This window comes from Bufo gargarizans, chromosome 5 (genome assembly GCF_014858855.1).
Source record: "Bufo gargarizans isolate SCDJY-AF-19 chromosome 5, ASM1485885v1, whole genome shotgun sequence".
Classification (NCBI taxonomy): domain Eukaryota; kingdom Metazoa; phylum Chordata; class Amphibia; order Anura; family Bufonidae; genus Bufo; species Bufo gargarizans.
In genome coordinates this window covers 49922191-49946297 of record NC_058084.1, presented here as the reverse complement: position 1 = coordinate 49946297, position 24107 = coordinate 49922191, and the positions used below count along the sequence as shown (strand labels likewise).

The following is a 24107-nucleotide window of genomic DNA, read 5'->3' as shown; positions in this document are numbered from 1 at the left end:
GACCGTTTGTCAGTCTCATTTTTCTGGGGTGATCGGCGGCCATTTTGTGTCTTGTGGTGCGCCAGCACAAGCTGCGACCAAGTGCATTTAACCCTCAATGGTGTGGTTGTTTTTTGGCTAAAGCCTACATCAGGGTGAAGCTGTCACACCAAGTGCATTTAACCAGCAATAGTCTGTTCATTTTTTGGCCATATACAAAATCAGGGGCAAGCTGCGCCTGTCACCAAGTGCATTTAACCCTCAATGGTGTGGTTGTTTTTTGGCTAAAGCCTACATCAGGGTGAAGCTGTCACACCAAGTGCATTTAACCAGCAATAGTCTGTTCATTTTTTGGCCATATACAAAATCAGGGGCAAGCTGCGCCTGTCACCAAGTGCATTTAACCCTCAATGGTGTGGTTGTTTTTTGGCTAAAGCCTACATCAGGGTGAAGCTGTCACACCAAGTGCATTTAACCAGCAATAGTCTGTTCATTTTTTGGCCATATACAAAATCAGGGGCAAGCTGCGCCTGTCACCAAGTGCATTTAACCCTCAATGGTGTGGTTGTTTTTTGGCTAAAGCCTACATCAGGGTGAAGCTGTCACACCAAGTGCATTTAACCAGCAATAGTCTGTTCATTTTTTGGCCATATCCCAGTCTAATTCTGTCACTAAATCCATACCGGTCACCCAGCGCCTAAATACTAGGCCTCAAATTTATATCCAGCTAAATCTGTCCCTAGTGCTGTAGCTGGGCGAGTTATTTAGTGTCCGTTCAAGCACATTTCTTGTTCTGGGTTGAAATACAATTCCCAATTTAGCAATTTCATAATTTAGTGGTTCCTGCTATATCAGAGCTATTTGAAATCTATCCCAAAAAGGGTATATAATATTGAAGGTGCACATAGGGTCATTCAGAATAACTTCACACACACCCGCTACTGTGTATTTCCAAGTCTAATTCTGTCACTAAACCCATACCTGTCACCCAGCGCCTAAATACTAGGCCTCAAATTTAAATCCCTCTAAATCTCTCGTTACCGTTGTCCTGTTGTAGCTGGGAAAGTTATTTAGTGCCCGTCAAAGCACATTTTTTGTTCTGGGTTGAAGTACAATTCCCAATTTAGCAATTTCATAATTTAGTGGTTCCTGCTATATCAGAGCTATTTGAAATCTATCCCAAAAAGGGTATATAATATTGAAGGTGCACATAGGGTCATTCAGAATAACTTCACACACACCCGCTACTGTGTATTTCCAAGTCTAATTCTGTCACTAAACCCATACCTGTCACCCAGCGCCTAAATACTAGGCCTCAAATTTAAATCCCTCTAAATCTCTCGTTACCGTTGTCCTGTTGTAGCTGGGAAAGTTATTTAGTGCCCGTCAAAGCACATTTTTTGTTCTGGGTTGAAGTACAATTCCCAATTTAGCAATTTCATAATTTAGTGGTTTCTGCTATATCAGAGCTATTTGAAATCTATCCCTAAAAGGGTATATAATATTGAAGGTGCACATAGGGTCATTCAGAATAACTTCACACACACCCGCTACTGTGTATTTCCAAGTCTAATTCTGTCACTAAACCCATACCTGTCACCCAGCGCCTAAATACTAGGCCTCAAATTTAAATCCCTCTAAATCTCTCGTTACCGTTGTCCTGTTGTAGCTGGGAAAGTTATTTAGTGCCCGTCAAAGCACATTTTTTGTTCTGGGTTGAAGTACAATTCCCAATTTAGCAATTTCATAATTTAGTGGTTTCTGCTATATCAGAGCTATTTGAAATCTATCCCTAAAAGGGTATATAATATTGAAGGTGCACATAGGGTCATTCAGAATAACTTCACACACACCCGCTACTGTGTATTTCCAAGTCTAATTCTGTCACTAAACCCATACCTGTCACCCAGCGCCTAAATACTAGGCCTCAAATTTAAATCCCTCTAAATCTCTCGTTACCGTTGTCCTGTTGTAGCTGGGAAAGTTATTTAGTGCCCGTCAAAGCACATTTTTTGTTCTGGGTTGAAGTACAATTCCCAATTTAGCAATTTCATAATTTAGTGGTTTCTGCTATATCAGAGCTATTTGAAATCTATCCATAAAAGGGTATATAATATTGAAGGTGCACATAGGGTCATTCAGAATAACTTCACACACACCCGCTACTGTGTATTTCCAAGTCTAATTCTGTCACTAAACCCATACCTGTCACCCAGCGCCTAAATACTAGGCCTCAAATTTAAATCCCTCTAAATCTCTCGTTACCGTTGTCCTGTTGTAGCTGGGAAAGTTATTTAGTGCCCGTCAAAGCACATTTTTTGTTCTGGGTTGAAGTACAATTCCCAATTTAGCAATTTCATAATTTAGTGGTTTCTGCTATATCAGAGCTATTTGAAATCTATCCATAAAAGGGTATATAATATTGAAGGTGCACATAGGGTCATTCAGAATAACTTCACACACACGCTTCTGTGCATTTCCAAGTCTAATTCTGTCACTAAATCCATACCTGTCACCCAGCGCCTAAATACTAGGCCTCAAATTCATATCTAGCTAAATCTGTCGTTAGTGCTGTAGCTGGGCGAGTTATTTAGTGTCCGTTCAAGCACATTTCTTGTTCTGGGTTGAAATACAATTCCCAATTTAGCAATTTCATAATTTAGTGGTTTCTGCTATATCAGAGCTATTTGAAATCTATCCCTAAAAGGGTATATAATATTCAAGGTGCACATAGGGTCATTCAGAATAACTTCACACACACGCTACTGTGCATTTCCAAGTCTAATTCTGTCACTAAATCCATACCGGTCACCCAGCGCCTAAATACTAGGCCTCAAACGCAGCCGCCTGTCTACAGCCAATGTGGACAAGCTGACGTTCATAAAAATGAACCAGGCATGGATCCCACAGGATCTGTCCGTCCCTTGTCCAGATTAGACATTAACTACCTCCCCTTAACCATATATTATTGGACTCCAGGGCACTTCCTCATTCAATCCTATTTTTATTTTCATTTTACCATTATATTGCGAGGCTACCCAAAGTTGAATGAACCTCTCCTCTGTCTGGGTGCCGGGGCCTAAATATATGCCAATGGACTGTTCCAATGTTGGGTGACGTGAAGCCTGATTCTCTGCTATGACATGCAGACTGATTCTCTGCTGACATGAAGCCAGATCCTCTGTTACGGGACCTCTCTCCTCTGCCTGTGTGCTGGGCCTAAATTTATGAAAATGGACTCTTACAGTGGTGGGTGACGTGAAGCCTGATTCTCTGCTATGATATGAAGACTGATTCTCTGCTGACATGAAGCCAGATTGTCTGTTACGGGACCTCTCTCCTCTGCCTGGGTGCTGGGCCTAAATATATGCCAATGGACTGTTGCAGTGGTGGCTGACGTGAAGCCTCATTCTCTGCTATGACATGCAGACTGATTCTCTGCTGACATGAAGCCAGATTGTCTGTTACGGGACCTCTCTCCTCTGCCTGGGTGCTGGGTAGTGTTGAGCGCGAATATTCGAAAAGCAAATTTTTTTCGCGAATATCGCAACTTCGCGATTTCGCGAATATTTTGAATATAGTGCTATATATTCGTAAAAACGAATATTTGTTTTTTGTTTTTTTCCCCCCCCACAAAATTACAGTACACATATAATTGATTGTTTCCCAAAGGTCCAACAGCTCAGATCTTACTCACATTGCCTAGAAAGTGATTGAGGCGCGAATCTTCGTAAGGCGATGTTATTAGCGCACATGCGAATATCGGCACGTCCCAGAACAGAGGCAAAGGGCTTTGCATTCATACATTAGTGAATTGAGTTGCGAATCTTCGTAAGGCGATTTTATTAGCGCACATGCGAATATCGGCACGTCCCAGAACAGAGGCAAAGGGCTTTGCATTCATACATTAGTGAATTGAGTTGCGAATCTTCGTAAGGCGATTTTATTAGCGCACATGCGAATATCGGCACGTCCCAGAACAGAGGCAAAGGGCTTTGCATTCATACATTAGTGAATTGAGTTGCGAATCTTCGTAAGGCGATTTTATTAGCGCACATGCGAATATCTACACTTGTCCCAGAACAGAGGCAAAGGGCTTTGCATTCATACATTAGTGATTGAATTGAGCTGCGAATCTTCGTAAGGCGATTTTATTAACGCAAATGCAAATATCTACACTTGTCCCCAGAACAGAGAGGCAAAGGCCTGTGCATTCATATAGTATAGCACCATATTCGCGAATACGTAGAACTTCGTAAAATTCGATTTACGAATATTCGTATTTTTTATTTTACTTTCCACCTTACAGATTACATTGATCTGTACTCTGTCAACTACTGTCATCACCCCCCACTGTATCTCGATTGATTCCCAAAAGTCTCACATTCCCTAGAAAGTGATTGAGGTGCGAATCTTCGTAAGGCGATTTTATTAGCGCACATGCGAATATCTACACTTGTCCCAGAACAGAGGCAAAGGGCATTGCATTCATACATTAGTGATTGAATTGAGTTGCGAATCTTCGTAAGGCGATTTCATTAGCGCACATGTGAATTTTGCATAGCATATGTATTATGCGATAATTCGAATTATCGCATATGCGAAATAATAACGAATTTGAATAATCGCGAATATTTTACGAATATTCTTTTGAATATTCACAAAATTTCGCGAATTCGAATATGGGACATGCCGCTCAACACTAGTGCTGGGCCTAAATTTATGACAATGGACTGTTGCAGTGGTGGCTGACGTGAAGCCTCATTCTCTGCTATGACATGCAGACTGATTCTCTCTCTGCTGACATGAAGCCAGATTCTCTGTTACGGGACCTCTCTCCTCTGCCTGTGTGTGTGCTGGGCCTAAATATATGCCAATGGACTGTTGCAGTGGTGGCTGACGTGAAGCCTCATTCTCTGCTATGACATGCAGACTAATTCTCTGCTGACATGAAGCCAGATTCTCTGTTACGGGACCTCTCTCCTCTGCCTGGGTTCCGGGGCCTAAATATCTGAGAATGGACTGTTCCAGTGGTGGGTGACGGGAAGCCAGATTCTCTGCTATGGAACCTCTCTCCAATTGATTTTGGTTAATTTTTATTTATTTAATTTTTATTTTAATTCATTTCCCTATCCACATTTGTTTGCAGGGGATTTACCTACATGTTGCTGCCTTTTGCAGCCCTCTAGCTCTTTCCTGGGCTGTTTTACAGCCTTTTTAGTGCCGAAAAGTTCGGGTCCCCATTGACTTCAATGGGGTTCGGGTTCGGGACGAAGTTCGGATCGGGTTCGGATCCCGAACCCGAACATTTCCGGGATGTTCGGCCGAACTTCTCGAACCCGAACATCCAGGTGTTCGCTCAACTCTATTTATAACCTTTTAGTAATTTAGAGATAAGGGTTATTAGATGATCGGCACAAAGTGAAAGTGAAAGTACTATTCACACAGCTAAAAAAACTGTAAACCCTTTGTGACAGAATGGCTCAATATTTTTAATAAAAACAAAAATTAGTAAAATGCAATCATGAAAAAATGTGTCCCAGAAGGTGTACATAGCCTTTAAGTGGCTTGTTTGTGTGTTACCCTTCCCTTGAGCCACATGCCCTGATAATGATGATGTTAGACAGTGCATACTCTGTGTATTTACGATACTTTCAGAACCTGCAGTACTTATATTGACATATATATTGTTCTTACCCAAAAAGAAAAGCAGTTGAGTTCATAGTAAGATTTAATTTTCTATTTTAGTTGTAGATTTCATCAAAGAACTATATATTTTTTATTCTGATCATACTGATTTAAAGTGTGCCCCTCAGAAAACACATCTGACACATACAGAAGTGTTGTCTCATGTAAAGCTATGACTATGGATTATCACCTGTCGACAACATATGACATTCGCGTAGAACATGAATTGTGTTCGCTTGAACATTTATGAAAGCTTCTCCCATCTCAGTGGTTACTTCATGTTTGCTTAATTAATCTGTGTAAGAGGAAACAGATTTAGAGAACACACAAGTTGCTAGATGTCCCGGGTGCTCTAAAAATGGAATGTGGGTTGTCTGGGCACCAGACCTTCTGCTTTACAACATTAGTTTGCACGGCCGAAGTATTTATATACTTAGAAGTGGTCTATACATCCAAAACCACACAAGTGGTTCTGGGTTAGTTGCGGAAGTATAGAGAAAAAATAATAGTAAAATATTATTAACTTCTTCCAGTTCTCCAGTCGAAGAGATGGGGTTAAGAGAAATTTTTGGGTGACCTCCATCTCCTATAATGTCCCCTGATCCTATGTTAGGCCCCTGTGTTGGCATGTCTGCTGTTTCTTTTGATTTATTGTTCTGCTAGTGGTGGCTACATTTTTTTTGACTAGCAGGAGTCAACATGCCGCTAGAAAACTGGTTGATGGGCATACAATGGCAGTGGTGTTAGGGTATTTATATACATATTTTTTTTCTTCAGGTCAATGTTAGCTTCAAGAAGAAGCGCAATCCATTTACACTGTCGGCAGCTGATCTACATAGATGTCTACAGAACCTGTTCTATTAAACGCTTATACAAGTAGAGCCTCCCCAACAGAGTGGAGAGGGTGTCTGCAGTAAGTTTGTGTTGACATCACCGATTATTTTGCCCTTCCTTTGATCCGTCAGAACAATAACCCCCAAAAAACAGATCCTGTCTGTAGAGCATCCACCTTTACTCGGTCAGCATTTGGTCAGTAATCCATCAGTATTACTAAAGCAAAAAAAACAGGAGTGGATCCAAAACAGAGATGACACGTGAATGGAATATTTGCATGTCTTCTGTGTTTTGTACCCACTCCTACTTTTGGAGACCAAATCATAAGCCATTTCTGATGCAAAATAGGTACCATGTCATGCAGGCCTTACAACTATTACATAGACAGGATCCATTGTGCGTCTCATTTTTCCTTCCTTCTGATAGATCAGAAGAAGGGTCAAATAAATGATGATTTCAGCCAGGACGAAAGGCAAAATAGTGGCCCAGTCATAAAGTGGGGAGGGTGGGAACAGCATGAGAAGCGTGGAGATGGCAGCAGCAGCAGCATGAGGAGACCACAGAGTGGCACAATGACAGAGTGTGGAGGTGGCGGCAGCATCAGCATCAGGAGGAGGCCACAGGGTGGCTAAATTACAGTGTGGAGGTAACAGCAGCATCAGGAGGCCACAAAGTTGCACAATGACAGAGTGTGGAGGTGGTGGCAGCAGCATTAGGAGTAGGTCACAGGGTGGCACAACAACAGTGTGGAGGTGGCAGCAGCATCTGGAGGCCACAGAGTGGCACAATGGACAGAGTGTGAAGGTGGAGGCAGCAGCAGCATCAGGAGGAGGCCACAGTGTGGCACAATGACAGTGTGGAGGTGTCAGCAGCATCATCAGGAGGCCACAGAGTGGCACAATGACAGAGTATAGCGGTAGGAACAGCATCAGTAGACCACAGACTGGCAAGGTGACATAATGTGGAGGTGGCAGCAGCATCAAGAGACCACAGAGTGGCAAGGTGACATAGTGTGGAGGTGGCAGTAGCATTAGTAGACAACAGAGTGGCAAGGTGACATAGTGTGGAGGTGGCAGCAGCATCAAGAGACCACAGAGTGGCAAGGTGACATAGTGTGGAGGTGGCAGCAGCATCAGGGGACCACAGAGTGACCCAGTGACAGAGTGGGGAGGTGGGTGGCAATACCAGTACCAGCTGAAGATGGTGGGTGAAAGAAGGAGCACTTGGCATCAGATGTGTGGCATCAGGCGGGTGGCAGCGTCAGAATAGTAGCTGAGGCAGGTAGCCAGAAGAAACCGGTGTTGGTGTGGCATCATGGATGATCTAGTCTGATGCACCAGGCATTAGTGGGTGGAAATCCTGGCTGATCCACGCCTGACTCATCTTGACAAAGGTCAGTCTCTCCACATTTTAGGTGGACAGACGAGTTCTTTTTGGGGTAACTATGGCACCTGCCGCACTTAACACCCGCTCAGATGCCACACTACTGGCCGGGCAGGACAGCTTTTCCAGGGCAAACTCTGCCAGCTGTGGCCACAAATCCAGTTTGGCTGCACAGTAGTCCAGCGGATCTTCAATGTGGGGTGGCAGGGTGCTTTCCAAGTATGTCACCACCTGCTGGTTCAGGTACTACTCCAGGTCTGGCTGCTGCTGGTGAGTAGTTTCTTCACTAGGCGGGTGAAGAAAGCTGCTCGTCAGCGACTCTAGACTCAAGTTGCTGCTGATGGAGCTGGAACTGCTACTACTCCCCGTACCCTGCCACAGCAGCCATAGCAGAGAAATATGAGCGCAGAGGGCCCCCCGGTCAGACCTGCGAGAGGATGGAAAATGGATTAGATAGGCAGCGGCCAACTGACTACATAGGATGTCTCTATAGTAGTTCTGTTTGTCCTGTCTCTTAGTGGGTGTAAAAAAGGCCCCCATTTTGGACCGATAGCAAGGGTCCAACAAGGTGGAGAGCCAGAAGTCATCCCTCTGCCGAATGGTGACAATTCGGCTGTCACTACGCAAGCAAGTGAGAATGCAGGGACTCCCTGCCTCCATCTCTACTGCATACTGCCACAGTGTGTCTGGGTCCTTTGCCTCGTCTTAGCCCTGTAGCTCCTCTGGCTGCTCCTGCTCCTCGTCTCCTGTCACCTGTGTAGAAAAAACACCCATTTCGCTACACATTTCTTGTGCTCCAATGTCGTCATCCTCCTCCTCCAAGAGGAAGCGGCGGATGTCTCCTCCACATCTTGGCTGGCCAGTAGCTGCTGACTGTCTTCTAGCAGCTCGTCCTTGCTGTATAATGGAGCTGAGCCCACAGCATATAATACTTCTCTAGCTGAGGGAACAGCAAAGGACAGAGGCAGGTTGAGGACAGGTGAGGGCACAGGGCCTGCTCCTGGGCCATGCCAACTAAGGGTTGTGTCTGACAAACCCACCGACTCTTGGCTGGGGGTGTCTGATGTCACTTGGGACGTAGTGGATGACCGAGTCAACCATTCAAGAAGCGCTGGGTTGCTGGTCAAAACACAACCGCTAGATGACACCGGGAGCTCAAGCCTCTCGCTGCAACTCCTGCTGCCTTGCCCCCTTACTCTGCTGCGACCTGTGCCTGTGGCAGAAACATTTAGGCCTGTGCCACTCCCCTGTGCAGGGCCTGGCACTTCTCTGTCTGACATACTGTAAGATCAAATAAATAAATAGAAAGAAAATTAAAACACCCCAAAAAAGTCTGTAATTTTCACACTTCACCACACAACGTCTAATAAGCCTTTTTTTCCCCCACTAATACACGCCAAAAAGTGCATTAGAACATATAACTGCACCGCTGAACGGCAAATAGGCCCTTATTTTCTTCCACTTATACTTGCCACAAAAGGCTTTAGAACATATGACTGCACCGCTGAACGGCAAATATATATATTTTTTGCCATTAATACACGCCAAAAAGGACTTTAGAACATATAACTGCGCCTCTGAACTGCAAATAATATATATATTTTTGCCACTAATACACACCAAAAAGGGCTGTAATTTTCTCACCTCACCACACAACCGCAAATACTTTTTTATGTGCCACTAATACATGCAAAAAGGGCTTTAGAACATAGAACTGCACTGCTGAATGGCAAATATATATTTTATTGCCACTAAAACACTAGAAAGGGCTGTAATTTTCTCACTTTACAACACAATAGCAAATACTTTTTTTTCTGTTACTAATACATGCCAAAAAGGGCTTTAGAACATATAACTGCACCGCTGAACGGCAAATAGGCCCTTATTTTTTCCACTTATACACTCCACAAAAGGCTTTAGAACATATAACTGCACTGCTGAACGGCAAATAATATATCTTTTTTTGCCACTAATACATGCCAAAATGGGCTGTAATTTTCTCACTTCATAACACAACGGCAAATACAATTTTTGTGCCACTAATACACGCCAAAAAGGGCTTTAGAACATATTACTGCACTCCCGAACTGCAAATTATATATATTTTATTGCCACTAATATATGCCAAAAAGGGCTTTAGAACATATAACTGCACTGCTGAACGGCAAATATATATTTTTTCCCACTAATACACGCCAAAAAGGGCTGTAATTTTCTCACTTCACCACACAACGGCTAATAAGCCCTTTTTCCCCCACTAATACAAGCCAAAAAATGCTTTAGAACATATCACTGCACCGCACAAGGGCAAATAAGACTTTACAATATTTTCTTGTAATAAACCCTGTTAATGGCTGTATCAAACAGCACTTGCACCCCAATAACAAGAATGGTTTGCTGGAATTACAGAGCTGTATAATGGCAATTTGGATCCGCAGTCAGTGCAGCAAGGAGTTATCAGATTGTTCCTATTACCCAGGCTGTGACCTCCCCTACGGAACCCTGTTCTGCTTCAATACTGTGGAATGATTCCTTCCTATCCTTTCCTTGAACTTTTATACAGCAAAATAAAAGTTTTAAAGTCTTTCCTAGCACTGTCCCCAGCGCCTGCTGACGTCTCTCCTGCACTAAGTACACTGGAAAATGGCAAAATCCAAGATGGCTGAGGCTATTTATAGGGCTGTAACATTACAGGGCTGGCTGACTGCTGATTGGCTGCATGCATGGCATTGTGGGTGATCCATCGTTCCCAGAGTTCCTTGCTCCATGTCCTAACATGTGCAGCAGCCATTTTAGGAAAAAATGTGATTTGTTACCACGAAGAGTAAAGAAATTTGGATTCGGTGCAAATCAAATTTTTCCTGAAATTCGGATCGAATTCTACTTTGTCAATTTCGATTCATTCATCTCTAGCTGACGAATGTTCAGGACTTGAGATCCCAGGAGCTGACAACTTGCTTTTCGGGACCTATCTAACGATACTTTCACACTAGCGTTAAGGTTTTCCGGTATTGAGTTCCGTCATAGGGGCTCAATAGCGGAAAAATGCTTCAGTTTTGTCCTAATGCATTCTGAATGTATAACAATCTGTTCAGTATGCATCAGGATGTCTTCCGTTCCGTCCCTTTTACAGTATTTGTTCCGTCAAAATTCCGGAACACTTGCCGGAATGCCCGATCTGGCATTAATTTCCATTGAAATATATTAATGCCGGATCCGGTACCAAGTGTTCAGGAAATTGACGCATTGATGGATCCGGTTTTCCGGTCTGCGCATTCGCAGACCTTTAAAAATGTGAAAAAAAAAAATAACGGATCTGTTTTTCCGGATGACACTGGAGAGATGGATCCGGTCTTTCAATGCATTTGTCAGACGGATCCGGAAACAAATGATCTCCGTTTGCACAGGATTTCCAGGTCCGGCAGGCAGTTTCGGCAATGGAACTGCCTGTCGGAATCCATCAACGCTAGTGTGAAAGTAGCCTAACAAAAAAATATTGTCCAAAGCCAGTGTCCGACTGGGGTTCCTGGAACCCACCAGAGAAAATTATTCATGAGTCTCAAGCCCTATAATATCAATAAAGTTTAATAGGTTTTGAATCAAAGAAATAGAGCCTAGTGGAAGGTGGTTGGCTCTAGCCAAATGTGTTTTTGTTCTCCTGGATCTTTGGAGCCCGATATGGTTTCACAGCATGGGCCCAGTGGAGGATTCTCTGGTACTCTGCTAGGCCAGTCTAACCCTATCCAAAGCTGACATGGGTTTTCTGAGAGCTTAAAATTGATAGCCTATCCTTAACAATGGAATTCAGTACTTGACTTAATAAGTGGAGGCCAACTCCCAACACTTTTTGCAATTAGCTAAATGCTAAATTTAGGGACTGTGGTTCTTTAATGGGCACAGTGTTGCCTTCATAGTTTACCTAGGCAAAGCACTATACATACAGCTGTGGCTGTGCTTGCTAGTGCAACTCAGTCCCAAATGGGACCAAGCAGCAGTACCAGGCACAACCTTTCATACTGAAAAGATCCTACTTACTTGCTTCCAGTTACTCCAGTCCTCTGTGCTGTCTCCCACATCTCCAATTTCCAGTCTGGGGTTTGGTTTTTATTACCACAGCATGGGTTTGGTCACCTGACCCTATTCAGCTGCACAAGAGACAGTTCACTGCTGAAGCCAGTGGTTGAAGCTGATCAGGTGACCATGCCCATGTTGAGGAAGAAGAAATAAGCCCTAGACCGGAAGATGGAGGTTCAGGAGTCAGAGTGGAGGACCGGAGTGGTGGAGATCAGGTAAATAAAATCCTTTCAGTAGGGGAGACAGGTTGCTGGCACCTGTTATTACTATGTTCGTAATTATTGTATATTACACAATTATGTTATTAATATTATTATATATTTATTTAATATATATTTATTATTAATTATGTGTTCGTGGACAACCGCTTTAACTGTATGTATGACGCAGAGCTAAATGAATAATACTGAAGCCTCTAAATTCAGCGCACCGGTAGAGGTTCTATAAATTGGACCCCCACCAATCAAATATTCGTAGCCTGTTCTAGATTGTGAAGAACCTCTTGAGAGACATTTCATACATAGTGAAAACCTTTCCACAAGACCACCTCTTTGAGAAGACTACCACCATATCCAGACCAGATTTCAGTTCCACCATATATTATGCACACTGGATATCATCTTTGAGACCACCCCCAGAAGATACATTTTCAATGCAATTTTTGGTGGTTGTCTCATAGAAGTTCTATTGTATTAAACAAATCTATACACACAATGTGAATTATATTATGGGTGGATAGACATTCCATATATTAAATAATTCTTTAAACACAATGTAAGTAATATTAGTTTAACTCTAGTTATGAAACTAAATATTTAACGTTCATCCATTTCCAAAACTAATGGTTTGATGAACGTGATAGGCCGTGTGATTTGCCAAAATAATTATAGTGGATACATTTCAGACTAAGTTATAACAAAATCATTTTTCATGAGCAAAAATCTATCAGACATGTACAGTTACTGATTCAGTCCTGACTGTGTAGAAATGGCAAGCATTTATATGGGTGCCTTCAGGGATTTGGACAGAGATGAAAGCTGGTTTTGAAGTCATCATTGATAACAGAAATAATTTTAGTTCATGGACTAAGAATCATATTTTTATTGGCCTTGAACAGTCAAACTCCCTGATAATTCCAGATCCCAATGTTATCCTTCCATAAAAGCCGAACGTTTATAGATTTGATCATGACTTTGGGAAACAGAACCAATTTGAAACATATTAAGAATTTAATATCATTTAGGAAAACATTATTAGGACATTTTATTGATAGACATCTAGATTCTAATTTAATCAAGTGTTTAACAAAATGAAATTGCATTGTGCTGAATACTGTCATTATGGCAGAAATGAATTCTTCTTGTCACTATTAATATATCAAACACAGATTTTTTAAGTTATATTTTTAAAAGTAGTAGATTTATAAGGAATTTGCTCTTTTTTTTCCAGAAATGGTGCCACTCTTGTCCACGGACTGTCTAGTATGCCAGCTTAAAGCATAGCTGAGTTAAAAAAAAAAAAAAAAGTTTGCATAATGGCTTAGCTTCTTTGTACAATGATAGAGGCGATGGAACAGGTGTTTTTTGGGTTTCCCTAAAGTCTTTTTCAGCCATATTTATCTTTGTTTCAGCTGCACAGCTGGATGCATTTCACTCAGAAGCAGAGGGTGTCTCCCTTCTGCCAGCACAGACACACAGGGGGCTCCTATAATTTTATTTTATCAGGATCATGATCTTAGCTAGCTGTGACCCCCCCCCCCCCTATTTTCTGTGAAATCTTGCCCTATAATAGGCAGTGAACTGTAAATTAGGTGGATGTGAGACCTCTAGTGGCCACAACTTTACGGCTTTTTTTCAGATGGATGCAGGCAGATTTTTTAAATAAAGTGATTTAGAAATTTGCTAGTTACATCATTCTCTATTAAACTAAATTAAATTGTGTGAACGTGGGGGGGGTCCATAAGACCCTGTGTGTGTGGGCGGGGGGGGTACAGACCCTTTTTCTAATAGTCAGCAACTCCTTTACAATATACTTCACATTTTTTTTCTTTTATGTTTTTATAATAATTCCTAGATGTTGGTTTTATATTTAAATACATTTCAGTAATGTTTTCAATAGTACAATACAATAAAGTAACAAAAAGAAACAAAGGCTAAAACCACAATGGGCATCCTGTATAAGAAAAGATTATGAATAAGGATCAGTGCTGCACATAGAAGTCAATCAGATCTCATTTTTGCTATTAATCTTGCTCTAGAAAAATTGGAAGTGGAGTTTTCTATTCTAATATGCAAAACATATTATGCAAAGTGCCTGAGATTAAAGGCGTTTTCCTGAGTAAGAGGAGTGAGGGGAAAGAATGGGTTAGACTTAAAAAAGTAAACACTACTCACTCTGATGCTGCTCTGGTCCTCGCTGCTCTCCACTTTCTGGTTCTGGCTCGAAACACAAGAAATGACTGGAATTGACAACACAGCTAACCACTGGCTGAGATTGCATGGGATCGGTATGGTGAGTAATGTTTTATATTTTTTAATTTTTAACCCAATCTAGCCCCACTTTTTTTTTATTCTCCCCCAGAAAACCCTTCACAACTAGAAAAAGAGAACAAAAAATATTTGTGATATTGGTAAATAGATATCAGCACAATAATTTTGGCATCATAAATCTTACTTTACAGCCTACGATAAAAATAAATTTTTTCACCTTGTTAATACTTATAGGCAACAGTGCATGGCAACTAAAATATTTCATGTACCCTTTAGCATAACTCATAGCCTTTGGAAGTGACATCAGCACAAGAATTGTACATTGGGTTCTTCAAATGCATGCAAGCCTAAGATAACCATATGCAATGCATGGGCTGGATGTGCGTAATGCCGCCACTGGACCCTGGAGTGGAGGAAACGTGTTCTCTAGAGGGATGAATCATGGTTTTACTATCTGGCAGTCTGACATTATGGTTCTGATGACGTCCAGAGACCACTACCTACCGGAATACAATACATAATACTGCCATTAAAATTAGATGATGAAGGGCAATGGTACAGGACTATTTAAGGGCTGGCTTTTTATTTCCAGGGAAGGGTAATTTTATTATTACAGCATTCCAAGACATTTTTGACAATTTTTGTGTCCAACTTTCTGGTAACAATTTGAGGAAGACCCTTTCCTGTTCCATCGTGACTGTGCCCCATAATGACATGGCATGCAAGAGCTGTGACCTCAAGCCTATCCAACGTGTTTGGAATGAACTGGAATGCCAGTTACAAGCCAGACCTTCTCATCCAGACCTTCTCATCCATCATCAGTGTCTGACCTCAAAACTACTCTTCTGGCTGAATGGGCATAATTTCCCACAGACACTCTCCAAAATCTTGTAAAAAGCCTTCCCAAATGAGTGGAGCCTTTTATAGCCACAACAGAAATGGGGAGGGGGACCAGCTTCATATTGACACCTATGATTTTGGAATGAAATGTCTGCCAAGCTCTTATACGGTAAGTGTGATGGTCAGGTGTCAACGTACTTTTGTCTATAGATAAAGAACCGTTTGCACAAATTGCAAATTCCCAGCATGGGCAGGGATACCTTTCCAAGAGTGGCACATTTCACATCGGATTGTGTCATAGTAATTTATAGCAAGTGAGAAGACACAATACGTTGGGCGGTAGGAAAAATTGCTAACAAGTTCTGCAAGAGTGAATATCACGCTTTCATCCTCCTTCTTGGCCTGGGTACACATCCCTGGGACAAAGCACCTAGTGTGAGCAGCTGTCAATCTTTTGTATGTATGGCTTTTGTCTGGTTGCAGGGCTGACATGCTCTTTCAGCTCTTTTCTGGATTTTTTTATGATCCGTGTGGAAATATACAGAGAAATGCATTGCTTTATAATAGCAGGTGACAAAGATATATTCTCATACTGATAAAAATCGATGTACAACGCATGTCTGGGGAGTGTCATATTCTAATGTACAGTAAATGCTCAGCGCTAATAATTTTTTTTTGTATATTTTCCTCACAGCTCATAATTCCCTTCATAACTATAGAACCAAATACATTTTTATCTGCCTCTAGCCACCACTAGAGGGAGCTTAAGAGCTTTTCGAATACTGCCTTATTATTGACTATAATATATAAACAGTAAGCTCCTGAGCTCCCCCTAGTGGTGTCTACAATAAGACAGAATGATATCATTTTTACTTGATAAAAACACTGGTATTGAAGGGTTGACATTCTCATAAAAGAACATTTACACCAAAAATAGCAAACTAGAGTAAACTAACAACTTCCTTTGTGCAGATCTGTGGAACTTATCTATTCAGGGGTTCAACTATTGGAAGTGCAGTTGTTATGGTTGCACCCAGACCCTGAAGTCTGTGTAGGCCCAAAAAGTCCCTTTGCTCGATATGAGGAGATCATGACTATGTACAAGGTACAACAGTTGTCTCAGATTTTGCATTTAGGCCCACAAACTAACCAAGTAGTAAAAAAAATCATGACTTTATATTTAAAGACGATCATAAAGATCTCATAATAAATTGCTGGCTGGATAATACTGTAGGCAGACTAAGTCTTGGCCTCGTCTTTTATGACTTCTTGCCAAGTTTTCTTATTAAGAGTTACTTGTTTGTGTCATTTCCAGTTAGGCAGATTCCACATGAGAAATCTGTTAGGAACATGATATTCCTGCCATGAATCTACCGACCAATACAATTGAATCACTCCTTCATTATATTTATCTCATACGGTCTTCACTTTTGTCAGTAGGACACACTGTACAGATTCTCAATACTAGGCTTACCATGGGGGATTGAAAAAAAAGATATGAAAGATCCAAATAAAGTGTAAAGAAAATATTCCAAATTACAAGATGGATACGTGATGTAATAAATTACAATAATAAACCTTCTTATTTTACACAATGACTGACACTCAAGATGGAGATCGCCGAAAGCTGGACGTACATTTTAGAGAAAAACTTTCAGAAGTGTTCTATGAAAGATTATTTTCATTCATCCTCATAATTATACCTTATCATTTCACATATTTCCTTCCATACCTTTCCTCTTGGCTCAGTATATTGTAAAATGTAAATTACAAGATGACAAGCTTTGTAAAAAAAAATATATTGTGTCATGAGATGTCTTTCCTGTATGTGTCTATATGTGGTTTTCTTGTGAATTGAAGTATTGTTAAGAGTTTTGCCACTGCAGTACCACAGACTGTTATATTATGTATTATGTAGTGTTATATAATGTTTAGGCCATGTGTTCCAGCAGAAGAGGTATGCTTGGAAATGGCTGGCAGGGCTCATGGGCACAAAGATCCAGTAGGACAACCCCATTTGGAGCTGACCTTGGAACCATCATTGACCACATTGTATTGACATATCTTGCTTGTAAAATAAAAGCAACAAAGTGTATAATGAAAGGAAAAAATTATTCTGATGATCTTAAAGAGGGGGGGGGGGGGTGTTAATTACATGCCCCTCATTTTCAGGTCAGGCATTAAAGGGCTTTCCTTGGAGAAGACCTGGATGACAAGCAGCCATGCTTCCCAGTGCTAAAGGTCAGTTAAGAAATTCTGAACACTATTTATTATTAAGTTACATATATCCACCTTACCCACTCTTTTGTACATTATTATATATGAGGTGGCAAACCCCTTTAATTTCCTAACATGTTTTCAGAGTGAATAGAGATCTGCTTTTTTTCTGGTACAGAATTTCAAATCCTTTGCATAAACAGTAGTGTTGGTCGAGCACCCGAGCACAATGGTAGTCAGTAGGAGAACCCGAGCATTAAACCAGGCACCCCCTGCTCTGAAGAGGGGAGGGTGTCTGGTTCACATGAAAAGGTCAGAAATTGATGGGAAAACCACTGAAATGGTTTGGGAACAGCATGGGGAGGATGTCTGGATGCATCTTGGACTCCCAGGTCACTGCTGGAAACGATGTTGTCCGAGTAGTACGCCACTTTTACAGACTGACAATAATAAGCACCAAACGGAAGATAAAATCGATTTTAGAGGAAAAATTGTTAGGAAACAATCTTTCCTGTATATTTACTTGTATATAAAGTGCAAGTGCTGCCAAAAATTACAAGGCAGAGGCACTCCGATACAACCTGTATATCACATAATGGAGGGCCTCATTCACATTGTGGTACAATTGTTCAGGTAGTGGGACTTCTACACTCATAAAGCCTATGCACTAAGTGAAAGGGCTGCCAAAAATTACAGGGAACCAGCACTACAATACACCCTTTATTACACATAAAGGATGGCATCATACACACCGTTGAAAAATTATTGATTGATGGCCTGCTGGTGACCCTCAAAAACATTAGGAGCAAGGGCCTGCTGCTCAGCTGACCATCTAAAAAATATTTGTGGGTGACCGCCTGCTGCCGAGCTGACTATCTAATAAATTCTGTGGGCGAGTGCCTGCTGCCAAGCTGACGATCTAAAAATTTTTTGGGGCGAGAGCCTTCTGGTGAGCTGACCATCTAAAAAATTTTGTGGGCAAGGGCCTGCTGTTGAGCTGACCATTTAAAACATTTTGTGGGCGATGGCCTACTGCTGAGCTGACCCTCTAAAACATTATGGTTGAGGGCCTGCTGGTTACCTTCAAAAACATTATGGGTGAGGGCCTGCTGATAACCCTCTAAAACATAATGGGTAAAGGCCCGCTGCTGATCTGAACCTCTAAAACATTAGGAGCAAGGGCAGCCTAATAAGCATGTTAAAATGATGGAGGAGGAGGACGAGAAAATGGAGATTGAACCATATACCCTTTTTAGTGGTGGAAGGGTTGCATGCGAATACATTGTATTCAGTACACCATAAAAGCCACATTTAGAGTGCTTTCATGTTCAGTCTCTTTCCTCTGGTGGAGTAGAGAAGTCAGGGGCAATTCAGGCCTTGTTCATTTTTATAAGAATCAACCGGTCACCATTTTCAGTTGACAGGCGGATGCGCTTATCAGTTATTATGCCCCCAGCAGCACTAAATACACGCTCTGACAAAACGCTGGCGGCGGGGAAGGCCAGCAACTCCAAGGCATAGAGCACCAGTTTGCGTCATGTGTCCAGCTTGGAAATTCAATAGTTGTAAGGCACAGAGGGATCACTGAGGACTCTGACACGGTCTGCTACATACTCCTTCACCATATTCCAAAATTTGTCCCTCCTTGTGACACTAGGCCACGCATCAGGGTGAGGGTGCTGGCGAGGTGTCATGAAACTGTCCCAGGCTTTAGAGAGTGTTGCCCTGCCTCTGTTAGAACTGCTGTGTATTCCCCTAATTTCGCCTCCTCAGTTGGCCAAGGAACTATGTACTCTGCAGCCAGCGTTGTCAGATGGAAATTTTTGGACCAATTTTTCCACAAGGACCTTCTGGTATTGCACAATTTTGCACGTACTCTCCACCACAGGAATGAGAGATGAGAAGTTCTTTTTGTAGCAGGGGTCGAGAAGGGGGAACAACCAGTAATCGGTGTTGGCCAAAATGCGTACAACGCGAGGGTCACGGGAAAGGCAGCCTGACATAAAGTCAGCCATGTGTGCCAAAGTCCCAACAGACAAGACTTCGCTGTCCTCATCAGGAGGATGACTCTCAATCTCCTCTTGCTCCTCTTCTACCCATCCACGCTGAACAGATGGAATTAAACTTCCATGGGTGCCAACCTCTGTAGTGAAGGCAACCGTCTTCTGCTCCTCCTCCTCCTCATCGTCCAATTTGCGCTGAGATGAACTGTGGGTGATCTGGCTATCACCCTGTGTACTGTCTTCCCCCATTTCCACCTCTTCCACATGCAAAGCGTCCGCCTTAATTGTGAGCAGCGAGCGTTTAAGTAGATACAGAAGTGGGATGGTGACTCTGATAATAGCGTTATCGCTGCTCACCATCTGTGTTGATTCCTCAAAGTTGCGTAAAACCTCACAGAGGTCAGACATCAATGCCCACTCATCGCTTTTGAAAGCTGACTGTAAAGGTGACGACCATGTTGCAGCTGGTATTCCGCTACTGCCCTCTGCTGCCTGGCCAACATGTGTAACGGAGAGTTCCAGCGCTTGCTCACGCCGCTCAACAGTCGGCTGCAGCGTTGCCAGACCGGCGTAAGCTGTCAATGACTTGCGGAAATGGGTACACACGCGGCGCACCTTCACCAGTAGCTCAGGCAAATTGGGGTAGGTTTTGACAAACCGCTGAACCACTAGTTTGAACACGTGGGCTAGGCATGGTGTGTGTGTGAGCTTGCCGAGCTCCAAAGCCCCCACCAAGTTACGGCCATTATCAGACACAACCATTCCTGGTTCTAGGTTAAGCGGCGAGAGTCACAGGTCAGTCTTGTCCCTTATCCCCTGCCCCTGTGCTGTTTGTCACCTAAGCAGATCAGTTTAATCACAGTCTGTTACCGCTTCCCTACAGCAGTGCTACGCTGCTTCCAGCTACTGACTGATGTCTGACTAGTGCTGCAAGATGATAATTTAGAGGTGGAAGTGGAGGAGAAGGCAGAGGAGGAGAAGAAGGGGTTGCAGTCACTAATGTAGGTGGCGGCGTAAAACCTGATGGAAGTAGTGTCCGCAATCCTTGGCGTTAGTTGCACCTGTGCCATCCCAAAGTACGACTAGCTCCCGGCCTCCAGAACATTCACCCAGTGTGCCGTCAGGGAAATGTAGCGTCCCTGGCCAAAAGCACTTGTCCATGAGTCGTTATGTGGACCTTCTCAATAACTGCGTTGGTCAGGGCAAGGGTGATGTTACGGGACATACAGTATGCTGGTGTAAGGCTGGAACTGCGCACCGTGAAAAATATTGGCGGCTGGGAACAGAGTACGCCATCAGGCTGCGGAAAGCCTCAGTGTCCACAAGCATAAATGGCAACATTTCCAGGGCCAGCAATTTAGAAAGGTGCGCATTTAGTGCTATGGCCTGCGGCTGGGTGGCTTGGTATTTGCGCTTTCGTTCAAAGGCCTGGGGTATAGACATCTGTACACTGCGCTGGGACACAGAATTAGATGTGCTAGCTGATGGTGCTTGCAAAGGTCCACGTGCATGGCAGGAGGCATCCGGCCCTGCGTCTTGGACAGGGGATTGGCCAGCACGTAACACAGGGGAAGAGGAGGCAGTGGTGTGACCCGCAGACACTGGTTGTAGACCCAGGCATTCGGCCCACCTATTAGGGTGCTTTGATGCCATGTAGTGGATCATGCTAGTGGTGGTGAGGTTGCTAGTGTACAAGCCCCTGCAAATTTTGGTACTGCACAGGTTGCAAATGCCAATTCTTTTATCGTCCGCACTTTCCTCAAAAAAGCACCAGACTGCGGAACACCTACCCCTTGGCAAGGGAGATTGCCTGTTTGGTGTGGCCCGCCTTCTCCCTTTTGCCACCCCACTGCCTCTTCCAGCCTGTTGCGGTGCTGCGGATCCCTCCCCCTCTGTACTGCTGTCCTTGCTCGGCTTGCAACCTTCCCAGGTTGGGTCAGTGACTTCATCGTCCACCACCTCCTCTTCCACTTCCTCACTCTGGTCATCTTTCTGACTTGTTGATCTAAGAATAACCTCAGTTATTGACAACTGTGTCTCATCCTTATCATGAACCTCTTGAGACACCAATTGCGGTTTACTTATTGGCAACTGTGTCTCATCATCATCATCCACCTCTTGAAACACTAATTGCCGTTCCTCACCGTCATCTTCTTCTGACTGTGGATGCTTCAAGTGGGCTTCACGAGAGGCCCAAATTAAGGAATGGCAATGAAAAGAGCTCCTCGGAATATCCGAGTGTGGGATCACTTGTTTGCCAAGACTTTCCATGGTGGGAGGAAGGAGGATCAGGGTGAGGGTTCTGTTGACCAGACTCTTGGCTACTGAGACTGGACTTTGTGGAAGACAGGGTGGTGCTTCACCGACTGGAAGCATTATCTGCTACAATCCAACCGACCACCTGGTCGCACTGGTCTGACTTTGAGAGTGGTGTCCTGCGCCGCCGTGCAAACTGGGACATGAAGCTAGGTATTGTGGATGAGTGTGTTTCTTGTGCTCTGGCAGCAGGCAGTTTCACCGCGCCCAGTGACACGGCCTCTGCGTGCACCATCAGCAGCACGGCCACTTCCCCGTCTCTTACTGCTCGCCAAGTATGTTACACGTACAGTAGCGCAGGTTTTGCTAGAGTATGCGCAAATAAAGTACACAGAATGTCACTGATATTTAGGATGGGCAAACGTTATACAGGAGATGTAGGTAGTGTAACTGTCCGCAGCTGACACCATCTACAGAAAAAGTACACTGGCTGTCACAGATATTTTTAGGCTGCGCACACATTACACTAGAAATATATATTGCTGCCACACACAATAGTCCTTAAAAGGACTTTTGGGTCTATAGCAAGTATAAAAACTAAAATATTGCTATTTAAATCCCTACACTATCTCTCCCTTCTGCTCTCCAGCTCTCCCTGACTAATACTGAGCTGAACACGTGTCATCGGGCACCCGATGCCGCATTTCAGCCAGCCAATCACTGTAATGCCAGCAGCCAACATGGCTATGGCATTACAGTGAATGGCATTAGTTACTGCGTATCAGCCAACAAACGTGCAGGGAGGAGACTCGAGCATCGCGTTCGAGCACGCGCGGTATTCGGCCTTACACCGCAATGTGCCGAGCATCGCGATTAGCATACTCGCCGAACACTAATAAACAGATTTAATGGATAACATTCTGGCTACCAGCAGCCACCACTAGAGGGAACTAAGAAGCTTACTGCATACTGTTTATACGAAGAATAGCTGAGCACTGGCTTGGCTATCTTCGGCATTCCTATAGAAGTAAATGCAGTGGTGGCCTTTCTTGCGCAGTGCACTCATTATTTATTTCTATTGCACTGCCTAAAAGAGCCGAGCGTGGATATTTTCAAGACTCCCATAGAAATGAATGGAGAGCACACCACGCATGTGCTGTGCGCTCTCCTTCAGTTTCCGTGGCCTGTTCTGGAGATAGGTGCGAGTCTCAGAGGTGGGACTATCCTAGCGATAGGCCATCAAAGTCCCAGATGACACAACCCCTTTATTAACACCGTATGCAATGAGCTCCTGAGCTCCTCCTAGTGGTGACTGCAGACTGCAAGAATTTTTTCATTTAAATCTGTGTACAGCTGATATGAAGCTGTGTATCAGACATATGGAGCTCCGCTCGCTATTAAGATATTTTAAGAAAATAATCTGCACAGAATTTTGGACCTTAATAAAGGATATGCCATGAAGTCTTCTTTAGGTCCACTCCAAAATGATATACTGATTATTCTCTTAAGATATTTTTGCTACAATTTATGGCGCCGCAGCCTGAGATTGATGGTAATAACTGTATACTAATCATTGCCTTAAATTATATTAATTACTGGTAAACATCTTGTCGAAGATTGAATTACCTGTTTTTTTCATGGATTTTGATAATTTCGTGCGTCTGCTGAATGAGTTGTTTTTCTAGCTTGTAGGTCGACACTGAGTTTTCTAACAGCTGAATCTCTAGTCTGGACGTCTGGTTGAGAACCTGGAAAAAAAAAGAGAGAATAAATAGCTGCGATATATCAAACTGTCATTTTACATTAGTGCAGTGACATAAAAATCTAACCTAACACGTGATGTAAAGCAAACAAGCCCAGCGCGATAGTGTAAGGATGTGTTATGGCAGTCCTAAGCTTTGACTGTATGCCACTGAACCATAAGTAAATGTTATTGTAAACCTGCAGTTATAGATCCCCCCTGGTCATTTCATGGTGGTCCTACAGAAAGCCTTATTTGATGACGGGGTAGTTCATATTGGCCCATGAGACTCGTGGGGTTTGACAGCCATTTTTATTTTGCAGGGGGTTTTGGTGCAGCAGAATTAATGGAGCTGAGGTCTCTGGGGAACAAGAAAATACTAGAATTTCATCCTAAATGATAAAATAATTGCTGCGATTGAACCAGAATGCTGAAAGAAAACCAAAACGCGTGTAAAAGTCAGGACTAGCATGGGTCGTCATTGACAGCATAGCTCGGTCTGCGAGTCCCACATTCAGCTTGATTATTTTGGTGAAACAATTTAATAACAGATTTCTCATATTTTCATATTTTTCATATTTCGGAATTCTCATATTCTCATAT

The 24107-nt window shown here is 43.0% G+C and overlaps 1 protein-coding gene across 2 annotated transcripts in view; it reads right to left on the bottom strand.

Moving 5' to 3' along the window:
* ANGPT1 (angiopoietin 1) overlaps positions 1-24107 on the bottom strand; it is a 326519-nt gene that overhangs the window by 132876 nt on the left and 169536 nt on the right. The window contains exon 3 of one of the 2 annotated variants that reach the window (XM_044294293.1): positions 23390-23511. In XM_044294293.1, the coding sequence (XP_044150228.1) occupies positions 23390-23511 (122 nt within the window). The remainder of the gene's footprint in view (positions 1-23389; positions 23512-24107) is intronic. The other variant, XM_044294294.1, reaches the window with a different exon arrangement.